General features: G+C 33.2%; 1 protein-coding gene across 1 annotated transcript; it reads right to left on the bottom strand.

Moving 5' to 3' along the window:
- Positions 1–1,759: 1,759 nt before the first annotated feature.
- On the bottom strand, positions 1,760–3,272 carry LOC141611125 (uncharacterized). Its single transcript, XM_074429575.1, has 2 exons — positions 2,715–3,272; positions 1,760–2,170 (listed from the first exon to the last, which is right to left on the bottom strand). Exons 1-2 carry the CDS (start codon positions 2,999–3,001, stop codon positions 1,885–1,887), a joined length of 573 nt encoding a protein of 190 aa, XP_074285676.1. The 5' UTR covers positions 3,002–3,272; the 3' UTR covers positions 1,760–1,884.
- Between the last annotated feature and the right edge of the window lie 10,169 nt (positions 3,273–13,441).

Consider the following 13,441-nt stretch of genomic DNA (forward strand, 5'->3'; position numbering starts at 1 on the left):
CATTGTATTTGTCGGAGCCATTAAGACACTAAGGTCATTTTGGGTTGTAAATTATTACACAAATACTATCCTACAACTAACAGATAAGAAATGCATGTGTCAACCGCATCAAAGTTATCGAGCTTAAACACAAAGTTGTTGAGTTATTTTACATTATTGAGTTATTTTACGAAGTTATCGAGCTTAATAATTATTCTGTTAAGCTCAACAACTTTGAATCAATAACTCGATAATTTTGTTAATAGAGCTCGACAACTTTGTAACAAAGCTCCACAATACTGAATAAGTTGTATATACAACCGGTTGTATAATACATTAACTGTAGTTGTTAGCGTACATGTAAAATGAAACAACTACTGTAAATCTACTTGCGAAAATTCTGACGACGGCTAACAAGTGATGGAATAAGGTAAACTCGATAAAAAAATTGAAAATTTACCTAAAAAGTTTTAAAGTTTTCGTTTTTCAGCATGGACGAGTCACGAGTGTCTCTATTAACCTCTCTGACTCAACCTCGAGTAAGGATGGCTAGTCAAGTAGTCATTTATGACTATTATTATCAATGGTATATTAGCTAGCCAACCTCAATGAACCATACATTCATCAACTAGTTCACAAACTTGACATTTGACAAAAGGATGCTTCCTTAACGAAATAGCGTATGATTATTATTGGAGCATTATCGGATTTAGACGTGAATTGATAAGAACTCATATATTGTCCACATAAAAAGTTCCAAGTCTTGTGTGCTTTTTTCCAAGTTGGTACTCTTTATATAGCAGCCAATCAGCCATAATGTACTCCTCTTGTAGTGTTTGTCATTAAGGACAAAATTAAATAACGAGTCATTTAAATTAAGCCACATACAAACTTGGTTATAAAGTTATGGTCCTTACATTTGTTGAAACTTTTAACTTTAAGAATAAAATTCATAGACTTTTGTTGGGAAAAATTTCATTAAGCAATAATATAATTTGTATATTTATATCTTTCAGGCATAATCAAAATCTTAGTGATTAGTTTTCAATATATGAGAATCACATAAAATAATAGATGGAGTACCGACATTAACATAACGTTGCAAGCAGTGATGGAAGCAAGATTTTGCTATATGAAAGGCACAATTTTTTCTCTTAAGATTATCCTCCAAGTTCAATATGCATCTTTAATTTGGATTTTTTGTTCCATAATCCAAAATAATTCAGTATAAAGTTAAAAGGCCAACAAAAAGAATTTGAGTATTAATAGAGTTTTTAACCATTAGATACCATAGTATATAATTTATCAGTAATAATAAATACAGCCCTTGATATTAAATTGAAAATGTCAAGCTTTTTCTTTGAAAGTTTACCGTTGGAATTGAACTTGGTTCTCACCGGGGAGGAGATTAAACTCTCACCCGTCACCACTAGCCCCTTGGATAGAATGTCTACTATGTCAAATTCTGAAACTACAATGTAATTTATTTCTGAAGTTAAAGGGCGGGCACGTAACCACCAAGGCCCGCCCCCAGATCCAACCCTGGTATCAAGGCCCGCCCCCAGATCCAACCCTGGTATAAGTGAAAGACCTTATTTAATGCCAAGCAAGTGAAGATATTGATTCTTCCATTGTCCATAATGCATATTGTACAAGTAATCATCGATATGATTTTAGTCTACTGGTTGGAATCGAGGTATTGTTCATAGATCATTGATCATAATAGATCGGAAATTCGAACCCCTTTGCCTTATATAGTGATGACATTTTCTAAGTTCAATTCACACAAATCTTATACTTCCATCAAATCTCATAATCATACAAAAAAGTGCACCGTATATTACATTCTCTAGGACTTGTATACATTCAATAAATTTTCATATAAAAAATACACAAATTCATTAATTAAAAAGTTCTTTGTACAGGATTTAAAGGAGGTAAACTACCCATAAAACTATTATTTCTACTTAAACAAGATAAATTAGACAAAGAACCCTTAGTAACTCTCTTATTAATAGTAGATTTAGGTTGATTAAATGATTTGAAATTAAGACCACCACCATAACTCCTACAAGCTTTTAATCTCTTTTGATATGGATTTTCTTTCTTTGCAAGATCTTCTAAACTTGTTACTCTTGCTAATGATGTGAATGATTGTGATTTCCCTTGGTAATACTTTGACAGCCCTCTCCTACACAAAATTAACAAAACAAATATCAGATCGAGTTTCAATCTACTGTTTAAATAAAAATGTTATTTACCAAACACGGACAATCTCATAGATCAAACAAACCACCTTTAAGTAATAATTTTTTATTATGAAACCATCTAAATCAAAAGCTTAAACTGATCTCCAATCTAAAATCAGTTAGACTGGCTCACCATATCATGAAACCACGTAAACTAAAAGCTTAAGCTGATGGTAATAGTTCCATAATTTGATACGTCATGTGATGAAACAATCTCAATCAAAAGCTTAAGCTGCTGGTTGAAGTCACCTAATTGGTCAAACTAACTCTGATACTATGTCATGAAACCACCTCAACCAAAAGTTTAAATTAATGAAGTTTCATGATCTGATACCGTCTCATAAAACCACTCAGCCAAAAACTTTAGCTGATGGTTGTAATTTCATGATCGGTTTTATATTCTAACAAATGTTAATAATATAGATGGATACTAATCAAATCAAAAACCGTCTCATAAAAGAATTTGTACTAGAAAATGAGACTTACTTGATAGGAAGTTGATCCATGAGCTCAGATAAACCAAACAAGGGTCCATTAGGTGACGTTGAAGACGTTGCATCGTCAAGCAAATCGGATGAAGAAGACGATTCATTAGAAATGTTCGATTCTTCGAAGGACGACGACGATGATGATAATGTTGATTCATTATCACTACTTACGTTGTTGTTCATATCTTCTTCTTCTTCTTCATGATCTTTTCCAATGTTCATAAGCTTTTGTTGTTGTTTATGATATAAATTCATCGTAAACTGATGATCTTGGACAGCTTCCATTGATAAATTAGAGAAAATAATGGATTAAAATTAATTGTAAAAGAGTTGAGCTTATATAATAATTAATGAACGAAATATAGATTGAAAGTTTCATGGCTAAGGTTATATATAGTGTGTGTGATATAGGATTATATCCATAATATTTAGGACACGTGGCTTTGGTGGATTGATGTTTGTATAATGTGTTAGGTCATTGGTTAATTACAAAATTGCACCGTTTAACGCGGCGTGGACCATGTTATATGTCTTTTATACGGTGCTCCTAGAAGGAATGAAGGATTACTATTTACACACTATCAAAAAAAAAAAAAAAAAAAAAAAAAAATTATCCCACAAGTTTGTATTAACCATAGTACAAATACAAATTATAGAATAAGAACGTCTCAATATATACAAAATAATCGTTAATAGTGCAAGACAGATCTTTACCTACAATAACTCCGACATACTTATATGTGTACCTAATCAAAACACCACGATGATATTTATCTTAACATGCGTATGAATAATTTGATAACTAATTTCCCTCTATTTAATAAGTTTTTATAAGTCATTTTAGGATGTTGCACAGCAATTAAGGAAAATCATTAGCAATTTTAAAATATTGATTAAGTATAATAGGTACTCAAAGCTCGATACAAAGACTCTAATATCTTTTTTTTTTTTTTTCTCAAAAAAAAAAAAAGAGATATTAGAGTCTTTGTATCGAGCTTTATTTTGACTATATAAGTTTACTTTGATCTGTGAGATATAGAGTAGTACATAATGCATATAAATGTTTAATTGGGTTATGAGAAATATAAAACCATCAATAAAACGAGAAACATCTATTTCTAAAAAGACTTGCTTCATATTAAACAAAATGAAACTCGTAACTAATATTGCAACTTGCAAGTTTGTTTTATAAATAACACGGAATATATTTGAAGAATGTTCTAATTTAATTAGGTGAGTATCAACTCCGTTGCACCGAGATCTCACCACGTTGAAAAAACATTTCACATCGACGATTAAGTCAAAGAAATTAAATTCGGGTGCTTTGTCAAATACGAGTACTTTTTTTTTGTGTGTGTTAACCAGAAGTATTCCTTACCCGGATAGTTTGACAAACTCCTTTAAAACTCGAAGATAATTTAATGGATAGCTCAAAGTCGTGCCATGTGTATGGAATTGTTCGAAATAAGAAAAAGAAGAAAAACAAAGAAAATCTTATCATAAGATTCGAGATTATCTTATCGAGAGTGGGGTGCGTTACTTGACCTTGTTCAATTGTTTATCAACAAAATGAATTGAAAGGATAAGCTTTGAATTGTAAGACATATCCATCTAACTTAGGAACATGTCATCTCGCCGACCATTTTATTTCTGACCAAGTATTTCAAATTTCAAACATATTTCTATTTATCTTTAATTTGGGTTTGTGTCGCCATTAAAATCTTTTAGTAAAAGACAAATTCTTATTTCAGACCGTCATATCCGTTTGAAATGGTCAGACGGATACCATTTCCTCTCACAAAAAACTCATTTAGGATATGAGTGAGAAAGCACATAGGGATGTCCCACCACTCATATGCTTCTCACTTGTAAACGGTCTTATTACGGTCTGAAATAAGGCGGTTTGAAGCAAGACGGACTGTTAGTAAAATGACCTTACCTTGAGTACGTGATTAGTTAGTAAACCATCCAAATTAAGGAAGTAGCTATCTCTAAATTTATAACAAGATTTGTGTCGGTGTTTGGTAAATTGTATATTGGCTGATATTTGTGAATTTTAATAACAATAATCCATCTTATTGGTGGTTTGCAATAATTAGAGGCGGAATGGCAATCATTGACACGACACGAACCCGACACGAAGTTAGCGGGTTGGGGTCAAGACGTTTTGACTCATTTAAGTAATTGGGTTGACACGACATGACACGAAACTTAAATGGGTCGGGTTAGGGTTGATGTCTTTTTGACACGAACCCAACACGAATAACCTATTTATTTAAAATTGTCATAATATATTTGGTTTAAGTCAATAATTCAACAAAACAACTTAAGAATTAACATTTTCATTCATCATGTTTGGAATATTAGGATTATAAATTGTAGTTTGTTGTATTAGTTTATTGAGTTAAACGGGTTAAGTGGATTAAAAATTATCTGCTTAAAGATAAATGGATTAAACAGGGCGGGTTGGCTTATAGAAAAATTAAATGGGGCGGGTTAGGGTTGAGTCAAATGACCCGTTTATTTAATTGAGTCGGGTTAGGTTTGGGTAGTGGTGACCCGTTTAATATTGACATGAACACGAACACGACACGACCTGATCTATTTGTCAGGTCTAGCAATAATCACTTCATCGTATCAATAATCTCAATTAAATCCAACATTAAGCATCATACCTTCTATTAACGAACCAACTGATATTTTTTGAAGTTTATGTTGGAATATTTGATAGTTTTTTGACAACCTAGCTGGTATATTTGAAGTTTATGTCTAATATTTCAACTGATGAATCAAAAACTTGGTTTATTTGATTCACATAAACATAAAAAAATATGAGCTGGTTCGTTATTAGAATGTATGTGTTTAGGTTGGATTTAATTGGAATTATTGATAGGATGGAGTGATTATTGCAAACAACCGAGATGAATTATTGTTATGAAATAACCCTACCGAGCATAAGCCCCGTGCACTGCATGCACGGTGTTTATAGAATTTTAGCTCTTAGTATAGTACTATATTTACAGAGTGTGAATTGACAATTCGTTATTTTTTAAGTTTTTCATCATTGTATTTTGATTTGAGAGGAAAAAAAAACAATTTAAGCAATACTCATATAATATGAAATGTGTATTTTAATAAAAAAAAGTTTACACAGATTTAATGATATTGTTTTATAACATTTTTTAATAGTATCTTTTAATTACAACTTATCTTATCGAGAACGAAATTTTTATCATAAAAAACCTAGAACAAATCTTAAATAAGGAAAAAAAATAAGATATTATATAAAAATAGGGGAAATATTTTAGACGAGAAAACTTTGAGTTTTTCCTATTCATTTAGTATATAGGAGATTTTGAATCTGATATTTTTGAATTTGCGATTAATATCAACATATTCAGTAGCAGAATCAGGATTTATAATTGGAAGGTGAAAAATTTCAACGAGAGTGAACAAGTAATCTGACATAACGTACATTTGAAAAAAGTACGGAAATTAACTAAAACTTTCGAATTTTTCCTTAATCCAGCCGGGCCGAGAGTCCTACTAAGCATATTAGAGCATGTTTATTATGGGTTCCCATAAAGACACGGGACACATCAACCAAAACACGGGACTTATATTCCCTCTTACCAATTTGCCCCTGTCTTCACACTTACCCATACTTACCCTTTAATTATTACTTTACCAAAACTATTCCTTGATTCCCTCTCCCATCTTTTCTCTTACGGAGTACTAAAAAAAAATGGTACGGGGGAGTATTAATTTCTTCTTTTCTCTTACTAATTTGTATTTTATCTGAAAGAAATTACCATTTGAGTAGTGAGTGACTTTAAGTTTTGTATTTGCTAATTTTCAGATGCCAATTTTTTGTTTTTTGTTTTTTTTTTTTTTAAATCAATCCTCTATTCTTTTCGGTACAATATTAATTTCGTTGATGGGTTTTATTAGTTTTCTTTGATCTTAATTTTGCATAATTGTAGGCTTCATCTTTTTTTTGTTTTTTTTTTTTCGTTGCCATGAGGTGTTCACAAATTCTTTCTTTTTATGCTATTTTAGTTCACAAATTCTCATTTAAGACGGTACGAGTCAGGTGTCATACTACTTGCGTATATAAGGCAAATATATTAATTTTTCCTATATATTCTTATATACACAAGTAATACGTACTTGACCCATCTTAAGCTTAAGACAGATAATGTTGTCTTAAGGAGGACTAGTTGAATTTTAGTTACATTGTTTTTGATGGTAGAATACAATCCATGTAGAATTAATTCAACAAGGCTTAATGTACGCTATTTAGTTTACAAATTATCATTTATGACGGTATTATCTATTGCCGGACGATCTTTTATGCACAAAAATCTATATGCATAATGTTAGTTTTCGTCATTCTGGTCCATTCGTACAATCATAAATAGTAGGATAATCAGAATTGAGTTTTTACGGGTTTTGGGTCGGGTTGGGTCGGGTCGAGTTCGTTTCGATCTATTCGGGTTACACAACTAATCTTCATTAAGATTAATTAAAAGGTTACACAACTATTCTTAATTAAGATTTAAAATAATTAATATTAATTAAAAAAGGTTACACAACTAATCTTAATTAAGATAAAGTTAATTAAATAATTAAATAATTTGTACTAATTAAATTATTAGTGCTAATTAAGTATTTAAGTACATGTCAATATTAATTCACCAGTTGTAGGTGTGGCAGTGTGGCGCACAGCCTGGGTAAGTGAAAATAAGGGCAAATGGGTAAGAGGGAATATAATTCCAGTGTTTTGGTTGATTTGTTCCGTTTCTTTATGTGCGCCCTTTATTATACACACTAAACGATATAATTGTCATATACTCCATGATAAGTTGTTTACCAAACATTTTTTTTTTAGTTTTAATTTGCCAAGTAAAACATGCTATTAAAATTTATTATCTGTATATTGCTAAATACTAATGTTATCCGTTATCATTTATTTGCTTCAACTGTTTGACTTAAATCCGCCTTTTTTTGCAAACTCTTAATATCGAAGGTAAATGTTCGTTATAAAAAATTTAAGGGCGTATTGCACATTCATTAATCTATCAAATGTAGACCGAGTTGTTTAAAATTATGTTGACTCAACAAACTTTTTTTTTTGGCAGCAGGGTACAAACTTAATTTAAGGGTGGAGAAATAGAAAATAGAGGATTATGCAAAATAGTCATCAACAAATTGAAAATTACGACCAAATCTAAGGAGATTAAAATGGGACCCTCTTATTTCCACTGGTATTCGCCGCGTTGTTTCTTTTACACAGGGTAATCAATAATCATGACGTAGATCCACCAACACCATCCAACAATTAATTGTTCCGGTCATTTTTTATACTTTGATTTTAGCACAAAGGCTAAAAAAGAGGGAAGAGATCAACTACTAAATAACAAGTGAAATAAATACAGTGTGAATGATTAAATTACCAATCAAGTTCATTCTTTAAATAGTTAGGATAACAATTGACTGAGAGATTTGAGACATCCAAAAATGGAATAAGACAACAAATAATCGGGGCAGAAGGAGTATATTATTACTACGTATATTTTAAACATACAGAATATATCTGTATAGGTTATACCAAAAATTATCCAAATTAAAGAGAAAAGAGAGTTTCATGTAAAATTATTCGATTATATAAAAATCAATAAATAAAAACTCTATAAATGTAGTTACTTTAGGGTGAAATTATCAGTCAGACTCACCAAAGTCTTAAGACTCTGCCACATCAGTTTTCCACTAACTTTTATTATTTATTTATTGTTCAGACTCACCTCAGACTTACCTCAGACTTTATACATTATCAGTCAGACCCACCTCAGACTCTATTTTTTCACTTTACTTGAGAAAAAATGTGGGGTTTAAGAAAAAAAAGAACAAATATAATATAACACTTGTCATTCTTTCATTGGATGTCTTCTTTTAATAGTGGGGTCAAGACTCATGTAGAGTCTTAAGTTGAGTCTTGGATTTCCAAGACTCTCCTAAACACTTTGTCAAGACTTTATTAAAAGTATGATAGATTATTGGTAGTCTTGAGTGAGTCTTGTCTTAAGACTCACCAAAGTCTTGTCTCAAGACTACCAATAATCTTACCCTTAGAATATTTAGATCAACGTGGTAACTCCACCACCGTTGTTTACTTTTTGTGAGTGAGTCATGTGTGAATTGTGATGAGTGGTTATAGGCTATGTTTGGTAAAACTGACTGGAAAGGTGTCTGAAACCTGAAAAGGTACCTGAAACTTGATAAGGTAACTGAAATTAAAAAGGTACCTGAAAAGCTAACTGAAAATTGGAAACTGATAAGTTAGCTGATTAATTGTAAAGTTTTTGGTAAAACTAACTGAAAAGGTAACTGGTTTTTTGTAAAATGACATAAAAGGACATTAATAATTATAATAAATTAATTTAAATAAAGAGTAAATTTGTAAAGTATAACATTTCAGCTACCTGAAACTTTAAAAAGCTAGCTGGAGTAGCTTTTCAATTCAGGTACCTGAAAAGTCATTTCAGGTACCTGAAATGACTTTACCAAATAGCACTAGGTAAAACAACTACCTGAAATATTAGTCAAATCAGGTTGTTTGGTCAAATCAGGTATCTGAAATGCTTTGCCAAACATAGCCATAGATTTATAGAAGAGTGTTTTGCCAAAATGGGGTTTTCTCACAAAGTAATAAACAAAATAAGGTGGCTTTTCAAAGTTATTACCCAAAATGGGTCCACGTCATCACCGAACATAGCCTCGTATTCAAGTCGCTCCGGCGGTGAGCGACCTTAAACAAAGTGACAATTTATGCTAACCAAACGTGTTGACCTCATTTTAAAGCAAGTCGCTCTCCCGGTGAGCGACTTGAGCTCAAGTCGCCTTCCCCCAAAGCGTTTATCTAGTCCAGTAGCAACTTTTTTTGGCCAAAATTTTTCTTCTCACCCAGAGTAAAGTCGCTCAGTGAGCGGGCGACTTGAGCTCAAGTCATCTTCCCCCATGACGACTTTGCTCAGTCCAGAATGAGGTTTTTTTGGCAGCTATTTTGATCTTTTCCTCAGACAAAAGTCGCTATGGGAACGAGCGTTTTGAGCTAAAATCGTCACCCTACTAAGCGACTTGAAGCTATTTACATACCAATAATAGAAACAAATGTTCTTGCCCGGAATTGTTTTCCATATTTTTCTTGTTCTCATTCTTTGACAACTGAAATCATCCTCATCAAGAACAATAATGCACAAAACAAGACCAAAGGAAATTTTTGAAAATAACTTAAATATTACACAAACCAAATTATACGATGTAATTGCTTCCGTCAAAGATCTCTTATTAGAAAATGTTTGACCAACAGAAAACTCTCCCCTAACATCAAATGGGACAACATTTTTCCAATTAGCCCAATTATTCCCTTGTATTTCATTAAATTTAGAAATACTAGTGAATTCCGGATTTGGAGCAGTGGAAGACACATGATCAATGTCCTCATCATCCTCATCACTAGCATTCTCTAGTCTTAAATCAACATCATCCTCAACTTCATCCCCTTCAATATTACCGTCCCCTACCTCTACTTCGATATTATTTGTTAACAATGACACATACCGATCATCACTCCCTAAACCTTGTACATTATGCGTTGGTGACATAAAATTATTGAGAAAGAGATTATTGTCATTTAACATCCTAGTAAAAGACACATCCGGTACTACATTTGCATTACTCACTTGAGGTTGTTGAATTGGTACCAACTCAACATAAATGTCCATAGATCCCGCCTTTGAATGACATATACTAGCTCACATCGCTTGTAAAGAACAATCATTGTTGAGAGAAACAACCTTAAAACATCCAAGACTAGGAAACTTCATTTTCAACACTAATTTATACTTACTACTATCAACACCAATGGTTGTGTATACCTCATTGTGGAGATCATTGAAGCTCATGTTACTATTAGCAAAAATAAAAGACTCATTTCCACCTACATAGCTTACACACCCATCTCCTTCAACTATTTCACCATTCCAATAACACAATAAGGGAAAATGACTTCTCTCCATAGCTACAACTAAAAAAAATCGAACTACAACACTAATAACCACCTAAATTCAACACAAATATGAAATATATGGAAGAATAATAAAAAACTAGAGTAAATAGCTACTCTAATCAAGTACTAATTAAAAAATGAAGTAAGCTAATACCTTCAATATGTATGGAATTTGCCCAAGAAATGCCCAAATATTTGTTTGATCAATAATAAGTCTTGCTTGCGACGAGTCGGATCTTGCGACGGGTCGGATCTTGCGACGGGTATTATGTGAGTGGAAATGGGTAGAGGGGACAAGGTGGACACCCACCCCATGTGCTTTGTCTCTCACCCTTATGGGTTTTGTGTGAGAGAATATGGTACCCGTCTCTTGTTTGTGACGGATACCTCTGTCACAAATAAGAATTTGTGTTGTTTGATATGGCTTAGAGAGTAATAAATTGTGTTTTAATCAAACCAATTGACTGATTTAGAGTTGATTTTGGGGGAAAAATCGGATAAATATAGTTAGGGTATTCATTTGGGGATTTTTTTTTTTCGAACTGAATGACGGGGTAGGGGAAGAGAAGAAACTCGCGTGTATAGGCAAAGGGTTAAGTCGCTCTCCCGGTGAGCGACTTGAGCTCTTCTCCAGCTTCGCAAAACCCGATCCTACGTGGACCCATTTTTTACAATAACTTTGAAAACGCACCTATTTCGTTTATTACTTTGTTAAAAAAGCCCATTTTAGAAAAAAATTCTTTATAGAAGCTCTTAATAGTACAAACGTGAATGTGTTATGTTATTAGGCAACTAATGCCGGACTTACCATATGTGAAAATAAGTCCTGCTCGTAAGTTATAACAGAATGACCGTCACAAGTTTGTAACGCCTCAAAACCTACTTTTTATTTTAATACTATTTCAATCGATAATAATGCAGTTATAACATATGTGAGTTGTTACGGTCACAAGTAAGAATTTGTGATAAAAAAAATGGGATTTTTTGTGAAACACAACCTTTAAAAAACTCTCTTTGCGAAACACTACCTTTAAAACCAAAAATTGTAAAACACAACCTTTAAAAACAAAAAGGTTGCAAAACACTACTTTTAGGCCGGAGTTTGACCAAATTAATAAAAATCCGGTGATAACTCGCCATTAAATACGCTATAAGTGCACAAAAAAATCAATTACTCTATCACGTGTGAATGTGTGATGTCCAAACTCTTCCTTCAATTTTATTTCACTTAATTTTAGATTTGAAATCATCTTAAACAATCTCAAATTTTTACATGTTAGAAACCTTCTTCCTTGATTTTTTTTCCGTCATGAAAGTTTTAAGGCGGCAAAGATGCCATAATGATATTTGAGAAGCGGGGTTGACGAAGATTCTGAACTGTCACTGAACATTGTGAAAAAAAAGGGAGGCTATTTAGAAAAATTGAGGCAGGCAAGTGGTGAAGTGGATGACAGTGAAATAAAGAGGGACAAAGCTTTTACCGAGGAATTAAGAAAGAGGGGGGATTAATTGGGGGGGGGGGCATAAAAAGTCAAATAAACATGGCATGTGCGAGCTATTATGACACCGAAAATGAATAAAGCTGACGGAATCCGGCCAAAAAGTAGTGTTTCGCAACTTTTTGGTTTTTAAAGGTTGTGTTTTACAATTTTTGTTTTTAAAGGTAGTGTTTCGCAAAAAGGTTTTTTTAAAGGTTATGTTTCAAAAAAAATCCAAAAAAATGACCAGTCAAGTTGGGCTTTCAAAGAGGGCAATAGTTCATACTAACACAAAGGTCATGTACTCCATATCTCCATAACCCAAACCATTAACCAACATCTCATGGTATGTTAGGCAAGTCATATAAGACATTCAAGGTCCAAGCCACTAGTTCTTTTGGGCCTATTCATGGTCATAATAGGTGAAAGTTGGACCAGACTAAATTGGGCTGACGGGCAAAAGTCATTTACACACAATCTCGATGAAATTTCCCTACGTTATTTCATCGATCGCATATTTAGAGAAGGCAATGGATCGTGATTCGTGCCGTCCCAACCCGTCGTGCCTAGCCACAATTTGGCCCGGCTCAGGCACGGTCAATCGTGCTTTCGGACCGAGACGTGCTGAGCCGGCCCGCCTTTTCCACTTCCCCATCACGGCCCGGCCCGAGCAAAGTCGTGTCGCCCGTCGTGGTTGGGGTATTTTTAATGGTTTTTCAATTATTTACCCCTAAAACCGTCTTGCATAGCCCACCGTGCGTCGTGTCGGGCGGGGCTTAGGCACTGGTTTTTTGGAATAGTGGTGTCGCGGTCTTGCCGAACCCGGGCCATCTCGTTTCTTCACTGTACTCGTGCCGCCCGTCTTGGCCCGGCCTGAAAAGCCTACTCTAGGCATATTACGTAGTTTAATAATAATGGTGAAAAAAATATAAGCATATTATGTAGTTTAATACTCCCCTCATCCCAGTTACAGTTGCCTTATACACGATTATTAAGGTAAGGAAGGAGGATTGAGTTTACAATTATTAAAAAAAAATCAAAAGCAACTTAAAATGAGGAGAAAATGTCATGATCCCACCTACATGAGTTGGTTTATTTATTAGAAAAGAAAAGTGTAATTATTAATTGAAACACCAAGAAAAAAAAGTGTAAACCCTTGTCCAAGACGGAGAAGGTAAT

The sequence above is a fragment of the Silene latifolia genome, chromosome 11 (assembly GCF_048544455.1).
Source record: "Silene latifolia isolate original U9 population chromosome 11, ASM4854445v1, whole genome shotgun sequence".
Classification (NCBI taxonomy): Eukaryota; Viridiplantae; Streptophyta; class Magnoliopsida; order Caryophyllales; family Caryophyllaceae; genus Silene; species Silene latifolia.